Source organism: Ciconia boyciana, chromosome 4 (genome assembly GCF_034638445.1).
Source record: "Ciconia boyciana chromosome 4, ASM3463844v1, whole genome shotgun sequence".
In the NCBI taxonomy this organism is placed as follows: Eukaryota; Metazoa; Chordata; class Aves; order Ciconiiformes; family Ciconiidae; genus Ciconia; species Ciconia boyciana.
The window spans coordinates 60,877,998-60,895,583 of NC_132937.1; the positions used below are offsets into that span (position 1 = coordinate 60,877,998).

At 38.9% G+C, this 17,586-nt stretch overlaps 1 protein-coding gene across 3 annotated transcripts in view; it reads right to left on the bottom strand.

Moving 5' to 3' along the window:
- UBQLN1 (ubiquilin 1) overlaps positions 1-17,586 on the bottom strand; it is a 29,051-nt gene that overhangs the window by 10,122 nt on the left and 1,343 nt on the right. For all 3 annotated transcript variants that reach the window (XM_072859565.1, XM_072859566.1, XM_072859564.1), the window contains exons 2-3: positions 5,233-5,384; positions 939-1,054 (exon numbers count right to left, since the gene is read on the bottom strand). In XM_072859565.1, the coding sequence (XP_072715666.1) occupies positions 939-1,054; positions 5,233-5,384 (268 nt within the window). The remainder of the gene's footprint in view (positions 1-938; positions 1,055-5,232; positions 5,385-17,586) is intronic.

The window sequence follows — 17,586 nt, forward strand, 5'->3', positions numbered from 1 at the left end:
TTCTAATAGCTTTTCTTCTAATTTTCCACAAGGTATGTTTGAGTTTTGGGGCCATAGGTCCCGCCCACCCTACCCCCCGCAACACTTTCCAATGCATTTATAATAATTATTTATCTGTCTCCTCTCGGCTAGACTATAACCAAGAGAGATCTCCCAGTATGACTCATATTCCCTATTCTAATTAAAAAGTAGAGCTCTTCTTCTTACTAATGCACCAAGAACTAATTATGCTTTGAATTCCCCTCCTTTGCTGAGTCCAAACAAAAAACTTCAGAAGGTACTAGTCAGTCTGAAGAACTGTTTACACCTAAGAAAGCAATTGCTTACTATGGTTAGCTTTTCCAATTCTACCTCTTCTCCACCCCCGAAAGCAAATGAGATTAAAAAGAATGAACCAAAAACCCCACTGTGATTATGGAAATAAATAGTATTTTTAAGTCAATAGACTGAAGCCTCTTTATTCATGAAAGAGCAGACTGATAATGCTATCAGACTTGGAACCTGAGAAATACTGAATTGTAAGATTAGCAGCAATTTTGTTACTTCTGTTCCAGATCTTGACTTGATGTTACAGGTCCAACTTCATCAACACTCTACTCACAGCAATTCAGATACACTTTTAAGGAGTGCAAGGACACTGGAAGGAGTTTCATTACCCATAGTGCCAGAATATAACATCAGTGGCACCTTACTACTGAAGGTCAAACAGCACAAGTCTGAAGTTCTGCATATAAAACTAAGGAAACAACTCTCCTCTGATAACTTATTGATCAGAAACCTTCTACAACCAATACAATAGATATTTATAATTAGTTTTTTGGGTGGTGTGTTTGTTTGGGGGTTTTTTAAAGTTCTGTCTACGTTAGAATAAAGCATCAGGGACAATTACCTGTATCCAAGAGAAGATACCCACCATGCTACCTAACAAATATTCTTACCCAAGCCAAAAGGGTTACTATTTGTTGAAGCTGGTGTTGAGGTACTACTGCTTGATGTTGATGTGGTAGCAGTACTCCCAGTGGTGTTTGCTTGTTGAGCTGGGTGGTCTTGTGATCTAAAAAAGCAAGTTTAAAAGTTGCAAGTTTAACAAGTTAATTTAAATAATGTCATTAAATACAGGAATAGTATCATACTTGAGAATCTTAATTTACATCTTGATTCTTTCTCAAAAATCATACTATTATCTCTAAATGGCTTCCTGTAACAAATTTTTCTCAGACATCTGTAATGTCATCAGTTTTCCAAAACAGTAGTTTGAAACATTAAGAAAATGGATGGGCACCACTGCAGCCATTACCACCTTCTCACCCTGTTGCCGGGATGCCTGCCAATCAACTCCTTCATCTGTCCTTACCTTGCTTTAAGGATCCTTGCCTTATTCCACTATACTTAAATACTACTGATTACATGCTTGGGGCTTAAAGAAATAAAGCCTAGCAAGATTTAATGTCGGATTTATTTCACACCACATCTTTAACAGGATGACTTGCTGAATGTGAAATTTAGTTAACATCTTATTTCATTAGAAGACAAATATCAGAATCTCAGTAACCTTTAAGACTTCGGTAACAGGGTAAAAACATAGGTACACAAAGTGAAAGCCAGCATAACTTAGCACAGGCACTAAAGGCTGCCCAAGTCATATACTCACCACACCTTTCTACTGCAGAGGCATAAACATGGGTGCTGCCATGTAGTAAGAGATCAAGGAACTGAGCTTGTGTAAAGCTAACCTGGCCTCTATTCAAAAGAAAAGAGGCTAGTTTGAAACCCTAATCAGTTCTCCAGTCTGGCTCAACAACCAATCTCATAAATGCCTGTATTTGCAGAACTACAGCATAAAATAACTTGTAGAAACTATGAACTCAGACCTCACACAAAGATTTCAGGAATCGACAGTACACTACGTCAGGGCTGAACTGAGATGAACTGAAATAGGTAAAGTATTTCTGCTATTATAAAATTCTGTGCTTGTTTCACTAAAGCAAAGACTGGAGGAAAAACAAAACAAAACAAACACAAACAAACAAAAAAAAAACCCCAAGCCTGAGAGACGCCTCAGGTCCAGAGGCTTCCCTGAGGTTTCTAAGAGTTCTCTGACTCCAGGCTAAAGATCAGCCACCAAAACCAGACAGAAACCAAAGGAACAATGAAATACTTTGCACACTTCACAAGTTCTTTCACCAAATCAACACTCGCTTATAAGTAGCCCATCTCTGCTACACCTTGCTGATTTGACCAGTGTTCCTGTAAACAGGTAAATAAAACATGGGATGCCAAGTCATGAAGGTATAGGATGCCATGGGACCAAATCACCTCACTCAACACCTTACTGATGTGCTGGGTGCAAAGAAGGACAAAGGAATTTGAGTCCACAAGATCTAACAGTTCTTCTAAACCTTAAGTTCATAGTGATTCCTATGAATTCAGTTTTGCATATTTTAATTTATATTCCTTTCTTGTTTACTTTCAGGTCTATCAAAACACACACAGATGTTGCTGAATGAAAGCGTGTCCTAGACGAAACCTTCCAGACCGACACTAACAATCCAGGACAGGGAATACCTGGATACGTGGCTCTGACCTAAGTTGCCCTGACATAAGGCATCGGGTGAAACTCTGGGCTCCTGAGAAGCACAAGCATTAACACTCTGTAACTTTAACAGCAACTGCAAACTTTGAACACAAGGCAACTACCGTTAGTCAAGCAGCTGCAACTTCAATGACGAAGGTACCGACTGTATACTGACTGTGGATCTTCTGCTGGAGATATTTTGCTTCTTTTGGTGTAGAAAAAACATAAAACTTTCCTCCGTAAGGAAAATAATAAGCATAAAACCCCATTTAGTTTTTCAACTGAAAAACTATTTTGAGAAGCAACTGTACCTCTTCATGTAACAGACAAGAAAGGTTCTCAAAGCAGGACAGAAAAGTAGACGAGACTGAAAACTTGCAGTTCATAGTGCTTCTATGGAAACTGGGGGTATATACCCTCAATATAATGGTTTGAGTGTCAAGTCTGTCAGCCTCAAGTCTTTCAGTGAAATTCCTGTAACGTACACATCTTTTATATCCACTTTGACATTATGTTTCCTCCTGTCACTTGTGAACAAATTATAGGTGTTGACTTGGAACTTTGTACTCAGAAATTCAAAGCAACTTCACTGCCCATTGTTAATCACTCACTGCTACTCTGACACTGTATAGGCCAAGTTACAAAATTACACTGAAAGCCTGTATCATTCTAGAAAATGTAGCACAGTAATAAAATTGTCTTTTTTCAACAAGGATTGGTTGGGATATATGAGGATTCCTATTTGAAAGTTACACATCTAATATTGTTTAGAAGGGAAAAGATCATCTTCAGATGTAGTTTTGGAAAAGAACTTTTGTTTATTCAGATACATGGCAGCAACAGTAGCAGCAACAGTCAACAGAAAGTAAATGGCATAGTGTAAAGTGGTTGGTAGCAATCCAATCTTGATACTCATGGCTGAAGACCAGCACTTGCCAGGCCACACCAGCAGGGTGTCTTGCCAAAAGGCAAGTCTTGCCTTTTGGGTCAAGCATAAAATCCAGGTATTTTAGTAAGAAGAATATTGAGATGGTTCAGGACAATGTTTTACTTTCTCAAAGGTGATTTTCATGGTGCTGGCAGTTCTCTTTAGCAGGTCTTAGGACCATATTTTTAGTTTATTCGAGCGAAGCTAGTAGATGAAAACATTACTGCCTCATTTGAAGATAGGGTAGATACATGCAAAGGGTCTATAGTTTTTCTTCATACTTCCTTGTCTGAGACATGATTAAAACATTCCGAAGATAATGGCAATACACTCTTCTAAAATTATTTTTAAAAGTGGGAGAGAGGGGAGACATGGATTGCAATGCTGACAGGACCAATGCAGGGACACCAAAAAATGCCCAAAAGCCACAAATGTGGCATTATGCATGGGTGCATCTTTGCCCAGAGGCAAAGTGCAAGAAGGTACAAGAGACTGGCACTGATATTTCAGTACGTATAGTTACTGTAGGTCCAAGTCCAACCTATGAAGCCTCTGAAGACTGTGCAAGTCAAAAGCATCGTGCTATCACTATTCGTGAAGCCTCTCTTGCTACACTCAAGACTGCAGGCAAAAAAAGCAGAAGTCATTACAAGAGCAGAATACTAGTTTAGATGCACATAGCACAAAATTGCTGTATTAGCTAATACTGTATACAAGATTGGGATGGCTATCAGGCCTAAATTTCAGCCTGGGGAGGCATAGGGCAGGGACGGGAGACCTCTGCCAGCACAAGCAAAAGTGTTCTGACAGAGATACGACTCCAGGACAGAGAAGACAGTCCCGCCGGGATGTAAGCATGGAATTGAAGACATCAATTTCAACAGGTCCCTAAATTTAATGCTAATGTTATTAATAGGCCTTTGTGACTTGGTAAGGCCTGGAAAGGGAAAGCATATTTCTTTTATCTCGCTTTTTCCTTCATCATGTGATGTTTTCCCACAGGAGGAGATCCTTACCAGAAACAACGAAGACAAAGTAAAACAGGAGCAAGAACACTTTCAGAACAACAAACATGTTATTGACTAAGCAAGCTACATTCAGTTGTGGGATGTATTAGCCTACTTGCTGAAAGGATTTTTTTAGTTGAGCCTTTTCCTTCTGGGCACTTCACAGGAAGTAATGTGGAGATGACATAGCTCAACTGATGCAACTTTCTCATCATCATTTTAAAGCTGCCTCACCAAAACAAACAAAAAAAAATCTTAAAATCCAAGTCTTTCTGCTCAGCCAGATAAATTAGTTGCACTAAAGCAGTTCTCTCAAATATTTTCTTTCTTTGTTTTATTGAAACAGTAAGGATTAACTGCAAGTTTTCACACGTGAAAAGAAAACTGCAGAACGTATCTTTATGGATGGTAAGAGCTGATATCTAAGAACTATGGAGCGAGAACACAGCCAGCACTCAGCACTAAAACAAAAAAGTTAAATAACAAAAAAGCAAGAGACTTGCATTTAGAATCCACAAATCTAAAATATAAGATAAACCAAATAAAAGAGCACTGTAATTTCAGACTGTTATTCTGCACTAACTGTGACTAAGGAGCTGATTAAAGTGATTTACTCAAATTTAGGTTTGCAGGAAACCTTTCTGCCAACAGAAAGCTGTTAAGAATTCACAGTATTTTTACTTCTTAGAGGTAAATAGAAGATCACTCATCAGTAAGGTTACCTGTTTTGTGTTTTGATAACCAGGTGAACAGTGAGTCCATCATGAATTCCATGCTGAGTCAAAGTGTCTTGATCTTTTAAAATTTTTCCAGCAAATATCAACACAAGCTGATCAGTGTGGGACTTGAAACGCTTAGAGATTTCTTCCTTGAACTAAACAAAAAAGTTAATATTATACATTTATGTAATTGAATACTGAACTATATTTTTTTTAATTATTTAAGGACAAGCTGTTTTGTTCATATCTAATGTATTACTCCACTTGCACTCCACATTCTGTTTTACACAATCTAGAAATACTTTATTAAGTTTTCTCAACTTTTTTGTCCATAGGAAGATGGGAAATAATTATTTCTTTTTTCATACAATAAAAATAAGAAGAGTTTCACATCTAGATCACTAGTTATATAACTAGCAATAACAAAAATCTGATTCCACTTAAAGACTACTGTGCCTTCAATCACACATGCATCCATGACAATAAATATATACTAGTATTTATACTACTTATATATACACACATATATACACACTGTAAAGTATGTATGTAATTATATACTGGTAAGTATACACATATAGATATACACACACACACGGGCGCGCACACGTCACTGAAGCCATCCATTGCTGAAAGACTGAGGATGCAATGTCCCAAGTACAATAAATGTGTCTACAGTTTTGCTGGAACTGAACACAGAAGTAACCTCTCTTAGACATATTTTTGCTGCCCTCCATGTGTCAAAACTAGCATTTGTTTCCACACAGGCAAAAGCTACCTCTCAGGTGTCTCTGCTTTCTCATTCAACATATGACATAGCTACATGAAATGCAGTTGCAGCCCAGGGCATGGTGAACAGCCACATTCTTCAGCTGACCAGGAAACCATACCCTCATTAAAACAACTGAACATGAAAGCCCATGTATACCTTCTTGCCTTCCTAGCCAATAACAATCAGGTTATGCTTTGACTGAGTTCTGACTGAGATTTATTATTCTCTAGAAAAACGCTCTCACCAAAAGCCCAGAATTCACAAAACTTAAAAAGGGAGATATCCAAGAAAAATGCTAAGGAATGACTAAATTATAAGAAAGACAGATAAATTTATTCCACAAGACTAGTCAGTAGGCTAAGTATTTTTAAAACGATCCCAGGGAGTTAGGAAGTCCTTCAGAAGTTCACCTATTTAATATTTTAAAATTAAGTTGACCATACTGCTTTAAAAAACATCCCAAACATCCTAGGGAATTCTCACTCCATATAGGAAAATTAAAGATTAATCTTGCAATTAGTTATTAATAATTACATTTTATAATACACAGAACTAAAAAAGTAAAATCCCACTTTATTATGCTTTGAAGGTGAGTCTCTAATTGAAAGGGTTTATAGTGGAGGAAGAGGGAAAAAAACAGATTTTTTTTTTTAAAAGAGAGAGAGTCTGAGAGACAACAGAGGTAAAAAGTCTCTGTTTGGGGACGAGGTTGCCCTTGGTTAGTTGAAAGTCTACTCGCACAGAGTTAGTTCCAGTTCTTGGGGAAACAACTTTTAAGTCAGCCCTTATACGGGCAATAGACTTGCAAGTATTCCAGAAAGTCACTCAGTCCATTCCTTCCCAAAGGGGGTTACTTACCTGAATTATTCCTGACATGTTTATCTAGTTTGTTCTCTGAGGTCCTCAGTGACTTTTTTCCAAGAAACCTATTCCAATGTTCCACTATCCTACTACTTCGTTGTCCTGTCCACAATGGACAAGGCAAACAGATTGCTGATCTCCTTAGCATAAAGGGTTGCAGTAAGGCTAATCTTTCCTTGAGGGTTGTTTTCTAATCCAATCATTCCCACCACTCTTTGGATTTTCAAATCCAATTACATCGTTTTGTAAGTGTGGGGCTCAAAACTGGCCAAAATATTCCACACCAGTTCTTATCTATACTTAGTGGAACAACAGGATAAACCCCACACCCTGCAGGCTATATTCCTATTTACAAGAAAAAGTAAGAAATCCATGTGGGAAAATACTAGTGTAACAGTGCTGACTTATTTAACAGCTATAAACTCTAGACCCTTTTCATGCAGTTGCCTCCTATTCTACATTCTTCTGGTTAATTATTCTTAATACGCATTCCAAACTAACATAAAAACAGCAGAAATACTCACAATTTGGTACAAAGCCAATGTGTAAGAATAAAGGACTACCATACCATGCCAAACCAAAGAGTAATGTCATTTACCCAAACTCATTTATTATCATGTTTTCTACAATATGTTGTGAAAGTGAAATCCACAACTTCTCATCAGAAGGCTGGTGCTGTAGTATAAACAATATTCACAGAATCATAGAATTGAATTCATAACTCAAGTTGGAAGGGAGCATTGAGTCCAACTCCCTGCTCCTCGCAAGCCTACCTAAAACTAAACCACATGACTAAGAGCATCATCCACACGCTCCTTGAACTCCAACAGGCTTGGTGCCATGACCACTTCCCTGGGGAGCCTGTTCCAGTGATTGACCACTCTCTCAGTGAAGAACCTTTTACTAACGTCCAATCTGAACTTCCCCTGATGCAGCTTCATTCCATTTCCTCGTCTCCTATCACTGGTCACCAGAGAGAGGAGATCAGCACCTCTCCACAACGGTTCCCCTTGAGGAAGCTGAGATATCGATTTGATATGGCGGACTATTTGATAGATGAGGAATTGGCTGGATGGTCGCATCAAGAGGGTAGTGATCAATGGCTCAATGTCCAGATGGAGGTTGGTGACGAGTGGTGTCCCTCAGGGGTCTGTATTGGGACAAATACTATTTAATATCTTCATCAGTGACAAACAGTGGGGTCGAGTGCACCCTCAGCAAGTTTGCAGATGACACCAAGCTGAGTGATGCAGTTGACACACCTGAGGGACAGGATGCCATCCAGAGGGACCTGGACAAGCTGGAGAATTGTGCCTGTGTGAACCTCATGAAGTTCAACAAGGCCAAGTGCAAGGTCCTGCACCTGGGTCAGGGCAAGCCCTGCTATCAACACAGGCTGGGGGACAAAGGGATTGAGAATAGCTCTGCCAAGAAGGACTTGGGGGTACTGGTGGATGAAAAGCTGGACATGGGCCAGCAATGTGTGCTCGCAGCCCAGAAGGCCAACCATATCCTGGGCTGCACCAAAAGAAGCGTGGCCAGCAGGTCGAGGGATGTGATTTTGCCCCTCTACTCTGCTGTGGTGAGACCCTACCTGCAGTACTGCATCCAGCTCTGGAGCCCTCAGCACAGGAAAGACATGGACCTGTTGGAGCGGATCCAGAGGAGGGCCACAAAAATGATCAGAGGGATGGAACACCTCTCCTATGAGGAAAGGCTGAGAGAGTTGTGGTTGTTCAGCCTGGAGAAGAGGTGGCTCTGGGGAGACCGTATTGCTGCCTTTCAATACTTAAAGAGACCTTATAAGAAAGACGAGGACAAACTTTTTAGTAGGGCCTGTTGCGATAGGACAAGGGGTAATGGTTTTAAACTGAAAGAGGGTAGACTTAGACTAGACATAAGGAAGACATTTTTTACAGTGAGGGTAGTGAACCACTGGAACAGGTTGCCCAGAAAGGTGGTAAATGCCCCATCCCTTGAAACATTCAGGGTCAGGCTGGACGGGGCTCTGAGCAACCTGATCTAGTGAAAGATGTCCCTGCTCATTGCAGGGTAGTTCGATTAAATGACCTTTAAAGGTTCCTTCCAAGCCAAACTATTCTATGATTCTATAATTTGTAGACTGTGATGAGGTTACCCCTCAGCCTTCTCTTCTCCAAGCTGAACAAGCCAAGAGACCTCAGCGGCTCCTTGTAAGTCTTGCCCTCAAGACCTTTAACCACCTTGGTCGCCCTCCTCTGGACACGATCTAATAGTTTGATGTCCTTCTCCAAATTATCTTAAACCAAGCCCTGTTATACTTTTCTAGAAGCTGCTACTTACCCATAAGGTCAAAGAAACAAAACACCATTTATAGAACATAACCAAACAGTATCTAATATTACTAGTGCATAGACATCAAAGGCTATACACTTCCTTTTCCCTACTTGCATGTAATGCTATTTAGATGATCTGCAAAAACAACACTATAGTAAGGCATGAATGCAACAGCCAATGTATCAGGACCCCCAAAACAACCCCTACAGCAACATATGTGCATGATCCAAATGCACAATAGATCTCTTTCCAGCCACAATAATAAAACTGCCAAGAATACTGATCCAATTTTGGCTGAGACGCATTTGTATAAAAAGCCTAACCGAAATGCAAAAAAAAAAAAAAAAAAAAAAAAAAAAATCAGGTCTCTTCATCACTTCACTTGCATTCAGCACAGCCTTGGGACTTCTGAACTGACAAGGTAATGACAAGGACCAAGCCCTCTGTTTGACACTTAATTCACAGAAGACTACCACATAAAACCCAGGTTACCATGCAAAAACTTTGCAAATGAGTATGCTGATTAGCGTTAACAGTCAAAGATACCATCAGTAACAGATTAGGTCCATGCACTTTATTTTTTGGCTGGGGTAAGGGGAAGAGAATTGTCTATACATTTGTAAAACAGAATCCCAAAACCGTTTTCAATACATGTGGGTTTGTTTTGTTTTAATTGTCAGCATCTAATGTGTTGCTTCGCGGGGGGGGGGGGGGGAATCTAAAAGTCAAAAGAGCAAGTCAGTCTTCAGCATCACCTGATCTCTGCCAATACTGGAAGATGATTAGCCTTAGGTCGGAGTTTGGCACAAGTCACTACTGTTTGCACCATGAAATAAGGTCAAGCAGGGTGGAAGAGAAGACCCTTTACCATCCTCTGGGGGCAAACATCTATCTTCAGTATTCTCAGTCTCTCACTGTTAATGGTAACTGAACTGCAAGACCATTCCCCCACAGTAAAGGGGAAAATCCAGAAGTTTCTTTAAATTCAGACAGTGAAAGGACAAGAGAAATGACTGGCAATTGCGTTCTTACTCCCACAGACCTTATCTGTGTAGTTTTTATAGGACTCCCCACTGCTCTTACTGGCAACAAATAATTTGGGCGGATAAGGTGCTACAGCGCTACGGTAATGAAAGACAGCATAAACAGTGAAGACAACTATGTCAATTTTCTTTTCCCTAAACATCAATCTAGGATGTATCACCTCAGAGCCTCAAATGAAATATACACAATCAACAACAAAGGGAATAAAGGAAATGAGAATATGACGATGGGAACTAACACATATTTAGGCAGTTGTAAAAAAAGAAACTCTGATATTGTTTAAATCTTCCATTTGTACAACTGAACTAAATAACACTCTCAGTAAATTACAGTTAAAATACTCTGTCACCTGGGAAAACTAAAAGCAGGAGTTCAAAGTGTCACGGGTTGGAAATCATGAGCATTTCTGTCCAGTTCTCCTACTGCACTGACTCTTCCTTTTTATTAACATGTAACACTCCAAACAATGGCTTCAGCTGATTTGCTCTACTGTTCTAAAATACAAGTTTTACTTCATTGTAATAATATTAGGCATTGTGATATTACAAAGGTGTTCAGTTATATCTGAGCATAGAAAAGGACTTGAAGTTGTAAAAATAAAGAATGTTTCACCATACCTAATATCCAGCATATTCATGGAAACTAGTTCATTGTACTCCTCTAGTAACTGAATACAATAAAAATAATGTAAAATGATGTCAATTTTAGACATGATTATTAGATGAATCAGTGGAGAGAAACACAATGGGAATCAGACTGAAACAAGACTAACATCTAGACAGAGGCCTGGTTTCCCTAGGGAGAAAAGGAGAAAGGATTCTTAACTGGAGTGAATTAATTCGAGGTCACAGCCTCCTCAAAGCATGGCAACTTGCAGATTTGACATGAATTAGAGAAAATCTAAAGCTAGTCTTGTTGAAGCACCTTGCCCACATTACCATTTTACCTCAAATTAACTTGGTTTTATCAGCCTTTTTTTTTTTTAATGGACAGGAAAAGTGTAATTTTTTTACATTGAGAACATTCATGGTTTTTAGCAGCACACCAGCACTTCTTGTTTACACTCTCAGTTCCCATGCCAAATATCCTCATCTTCGCGCAACTTTAAAAAACTCAGCCAAATACTCTGCTAACAAAACTCGGCTTTTTAGTTCCAGGTTAACACAAAAAAAGGCTCCATGAAGCAAGTCAGGACTTCTATTACACCTGCTCAACTTGATTGCCTCTGAAGGTTTTTGCAAGGTATGGGTGGACACCATGGGGTTGATGCCCAGTGCTGAACAAACGGATACTCGTACCTGAGCTAGTTAAAGTAAACATTTTGTCACTGAACAAAGCAAACGTCTGAATACACATGAAGTAGAACAGCTGACTAAAACAGAGGCTGTTTTGCACTGTCACTTTGCAGAGCAGATCCATACTTTAAACTTTAACCTATTAACATCTGACCATCTGACAAGTTGGCCTAGGCAGGGTCTGGTAAAAAGTTATTCCAGGCAAAGTAAAAATCTTAACATGCAAACTGTCCTTTGATATGTTACCACCATGTAATGATTCAAAAGCTTATGCTGACTCACTCTATGACATCAAATACAGCAACTGTAATAATACTACTATCCATTCACATGACAAAGTGCTGTGAAAAAGGAATAAAAAGAGGAAAATAAATAAATGAAAAATATTTTCCCAAATCCGCTCAACCTTGGCTTAGTAAGACATATGTAAAAAATACATTACAGTAACAGTCTGAAAGAGGCCTCAGGGAATTAACAGTCAATTTCCACAGAAAAGTAACAGAAAACAGGCCCCTAAAAACTGCAACTGCTTTGAAAATACTAAACTACAACTTTATCTAGATGACAATAAAAAAGCAAAGTTGCTGACTCTTCCCACACCAAACTCTGTTTTGAACATGGTAGTGGATGACATGGAAGCAAAGGTTTCTGTCTAGAGGGCTGAACTGCAGTTTATGTTCCCAGCAGCCCCTCAAACAGCTCTATTACAAAGAAAGATTATCAAATGGTGTTACCTTCTTCAGCACTGCTGTTTCAAAACACACCCATGATCATTTAAACTTTCAACTGACATTCCTAGTAACATACGCAGTTAAGTGTCTTAGCCGGACTCTAGTCTTTCTTACACCCACGCCCAGCAGTTTCAACAGAGGCTAACTTTGATGAGCTCCAGCTTTCTTTTATACAATAGAATTAATGGCTACAGGTCTTCTTGACCCAAGAAGTAAGGAACCAAACACACTCATGGCAATGCAACCACTGATAGCTGTGGTCTCCTTTTCTGATGAATCAGACCTGATAATCTTATGACAGTGAATTAAAGCGAGTCAGTGAAAACAGGGTTTCATTGCACAATCTTGGACACTATACAGGAAGGGGGACAAGAATTTGTGGTTTCAAGCAGGAAAGCACTTTTGGCCCACAGCTCATGGTTTATAGCAGATAAAGCGTAGCTAGAAAGCGCACCCAAATTAGGCTTCTATATAAGCGTATTCTGTCTTTCATGACTCGATGGAGTTATCTTCCCATGCCTTTGTCAATGATCCATACTAGTTTCACAGTCAAATTATTTCCTCAAATCCCTGCAACCAAACCAAACTCACAAAAAACTCATCTCAACAAACAAAGTCAGATTCTTGATGAGCTTACAAGGCTAGTAGCCCATAAAGGGAAACTGTGGTAGTGCAGCCTAGAGGAAAGGGCTCAGGACTCATGATCCAGTCAGTTCTATCCCTTCCAGGCATCCTTCAGCAAGCCACACCAATCCTCCATGCTTTGACTTAGGAGAAATGGTTAGCAATACTTCCCCATAAAAGCACTTTGCAATCTACAGGTGGAAAGTGTTGTACTTGCAACAGGACTAGTCTGTTCTCTAGCAAGTCACTGAGACTGGAAAAGGGCATAAAAGGATTATGTGTAAAATGGGATTCTTGCAGCAGAGCTCCTTCTTGAGAATCTACTCTATGCTTTCCTTTTCATGAGACAGCAAAAGATGCTTTATCCTTCAACCTAACTGGGACAAGCTTGGGCAACATCCATTTTTCCTGAGGAAACACTGAGATATGAGTTACTGCTGACAGAAGAATTCATTCTCATCTGACCTTCTAGGTAAGTATCTTTAAATTGTTTGACTTTTGCAAGTTTTAAATTTAAGGTGATACAGAGTATAATCGTGAGTGGACTACAGACAGAACAGCTAACATTCTTTTTAGCCTGTCAGTGGTAGGGAACAACTAACCCCATCAACAACAAGAAGTTTAAATGAAAGCATTTTTCTCCATGTCACCATGTATTTCCAATTCTTAAGATTTTGGCCTAACCTTACTCCCAGACAGTGACCCTTCTTACACAGCCAAGGTTTATAGTCACTAGACTGAGATGTTGACTGGGCTCTAAAATGAATATATAGAATATCTTACCATGACATGTCTAGCACAGCTGTTCATTCATTAGGGTTTTCTCTGCTGTTGGCAATTTTGAACAGTACACAGGATGATCTTTAAAAATTCTGTGACACCCCTGACGCGTGACTGAGGATGAGGGATGCTAGCAAAACAAAACCGCAGGAAATCACAAGAGGAAGGCATGCCCTACTTAATAAAGTTTAAAAAGGATAAAAAAATTGAAATATCAAAATGAACCTTTTACTTTTCTGCAGAGAAGTATCTGTACACAAGACACTTCACAGTATTATACAAATAGGTATTCTTATCTTACTGTATCTGCCAGTCATTCATCAGAAAACGCTTGCTAAGTACCATTGTTAGATAACTGATACTTTTGAGTTACATCTCATTAAGCCAACTCTCCAGAAAGTCAATATACCTTCTTCTAAAGGGTTTTATTCTACCAAACAGCCACCTACCATTGCTCCAAAAAAATTTTAATCAAGCTTCCAAAATGAGAAAAAAAAATAGCTTAAGAAACATGAATAATCAGAGTATATTGCAAGGCAGACTCCATGAAGAGTCCCACAGATCTGTTTCAGTGCACTGAGACACCAGACAATGGAAAACCTAATGCTAAACAATTCATGTACTCAAGTGCCTTGGGTGCCACAGAAAGCTAAATCATGATCCTGGAAAAGAAGAACAAACTGGACTGCATTATATAGTTTCAACCTCTTTTTATTGTACCATTCAGTAATCCCTGGACTACAAAAAAACACTGAGACAGAACTGGATTAAGTTAAAAGAATTGAAATTAAACTGTTCTTATGAAGTAAAACATTACATAAAATATTAAAAGCACGTGCAAGTCAGGAAAGATGCTCTACTACCAAATCACCCAATGTTCTTCCTAACATTTACACCTGTGTGATCTTTATAAGCAGAATATTAACAATTTGGGATCATGAGAACCAGGCACAAATCTGAAACCCTGGACTTATGGATTTAAAGTTTCAACCATGAACTGTACTCAAGTTGTAATCAGAGAATACAACTTTATGAGACACTTGACAAAAAGCAGAGTCTCAACACAGTAGGTCAGAGTTTTTACCTATAATTTAGTGTAGTACAGAAAGCACAATATTTGTGTGTTCACTTAGTTTAAAAAACATTACAAGCTGTTAAATATGCTGTTACTGAAAACTGTATTCCACACTGAAGAGAAATTCCATAAAAAGGTTGAAGTTAAATAAAAATGGAAAAAAAAACCCACAAAACAACCAAATCTGTTTTGTGTGGAACTAAACTCAATTTCACTAACTTTTCCAGATGGACATTACTCTGAAATTTTCAGATAATCACACAATTGACAATAATTCTCTGCAAGAACTGCAAGCTTCTGAAATTATTACTGCAGATTTGCTATATCCACTCTTTCTTGGCCTACCAGTTAAAAATATACAGCAAGGCATGTCATTCAGTTTCAGAGTTGTAATGTTCACGGAATGCACAACTTGGTATCTTGCAGTCTGCATACACATTGGTGGACAGTAACTCTGAACCGGTTACAATAAACACTTGAACACTGCAAATGTCAACACTGGGCATCACAAAAAAATGTACCATGAAGTCTCAGCAAGCTTTAACTCTTCTAAAATTCCCTTATGGTGTAAATAGTCTAAATGATGAAAGTAAAACTGTTTTTCCATGTAACTGGTTGCAACACCTCATCACTCAAACAATTCAAGTCATTCACTAAGACATTAAGACATGAGGACATGAGTTGTCCATAACGTGAGTGCACTTTCTCTTTGTATACAGGCTTTACCAAAACACATTGTTAAATCAACTCTGCTAAGCAAGGAATTGCAAAGATTGTATTGCCATGAACTCAATAAACCAAAGGACAAGAAAATAAACCAAAGGACAAACAACAACAACAAAAAGACAAAAGACAAACAGTTTTACTGAACTAAAGCGTCAGCACCATCAGGGTCAGCTAAAGTCAGCATGCTTCTAGGTATTAATCTTTACCTACAATGTATTCATGAAGTCTTTGCACAGAGCAAGATCAGTATCATACCCAGTCAAGAAGCAAATATTTGGTCCTTGTCCTACCTAATACTGAGCCAAACTGCGCTCAGCACAATCAAATAGCTTCCACAGAAAAACAGACAGATGGGCGGCACTTGCAATCAACTGACCTTCCAGAGTGGCTTTGTACTTGAAGGTTATTTTCCATTCCAATCTGCATACTTGCTGTTCTAGCTGCACAACACAGGATAAGCAATAACAAACCCTGTGTTGCTGAAGTCTTCCAACATAGCGAAAAGTCCTCCTTGACTTACGACAGTTGCAAATCTGATTTATATTAATGGAGCACCATAAAATATGCTTTCTGTAGCCCTAAATTTGGCCCTGATGACCCAAAATACTGACCTAAAAATCTAGATTTTTGTCCTGGCAGTATTCCAAAATGACTGCAAACAAATAAACAACAAGTGAACTCATTAAGTCATAACATTAGGTACAGAAACATACAACTGAATGGGGTTTATTTTGCTGTACAAGTTTAGGGGTTTTTTGTTGGGTTTTTTTTTCAACCTGCAAATATGGCAGGCATTGCTGGCCCACCTAGGCCAACAGAACAAACCACTTGCTGATCCCAGATGCACTTGAATGGATGTTCAACCTGTTTTGTATTTGAGATTAACCTATTTTCAAGGCTGGCTCTAGAAACATCACACCTACTGTTGATGCTTATTATTAGCAACAGCTCATTTTTACAGTTTAAGAGCAACAGCCAATACTAGTCACATTACAGGGACAGTGCATTTTTTAGTTCTGGATATGACATTGTCTGGGACTCCAAGCAAATGGTCGACGCACAGGGGCAATTTTACTTCACAGGAATCAAGATGTAACTGCAGATCTAATCTGTTAACAGCAGCTCTAAGAGAGACAACATGCAGAGTTTAAGATATCTTAAAGACATTTTAAGCAGTGTGTTCTATTAATTATCTAAACTTGTGTCGCTGCTTTCAGTAAAAATTCACATTCTTGTTAGGTTGTATAACTATTTCTTTTTTTTAAGATAATCGCTTATTTGAAAACCTAGCAGCCCCACTGGCATTCGCATTTGAAACAATCTTGTTAAAGTCAAATAGATTACAAAATTCACATCTTAAGTAAATTTGTTTATTATTCCTGAAGTACCCAGAATAACTGCAGATTGGTCTTCTGGACAAATGTGATCCTCAGGTTAGATCCAGCATATGTATCTCTCTTTTAAAAAACAAAACAAAACAAAAACCCCAAAACCTGCAAAGACTTTTACAAAAACTGCATTGATGCTGCTCACAAATCTATGGAGAACAGAGAAGTGAAAAGCACCCCTTTCAGACTGAGATTGCTGGGAAAGCAGTGGACAACATTAAAAAGCAAACACAGTCATTTTACCTTTGGGAGAAATGCCTAGATTAAGCTTGCAGAGAGAGTAGCTGATAGCACACAATACTGCAGCTGCCAAAAGACCAGTGAAGACAAGAGAGTAGTCTCACCCCTCTGGCAGCTGGAGAGAAGACCTCAATGAACCTTATGTCTGGGATACTTATAAGCCAAATGCTGACATTAAAAACCCTGAATCTAAAACAGATCCAAGTGTAAAAACTTGAAAGAAATATCAGCATTTTGTCTCTTCACAGCAACTAGGTGGAGCAAGAGTCTGATACTCTAGCCAAGGTGCTGGCACTACATTTTACACTTGGGAGCCTTTACTTCACTTTTTGTATCCTCCCCTGATAACTACACAGCGTCTTTCAGCTCATCCATAAGGAATGATTTCAAGCTCTGTGTCTAGATGCCAGTGGCACTCTCACACATGTAACCTTTTCTTGGTGATGTTTGCAGTTATCCGCCATACAAAAAATGTTAAGTCGAACTGAGTTGCCTCATTTACAGA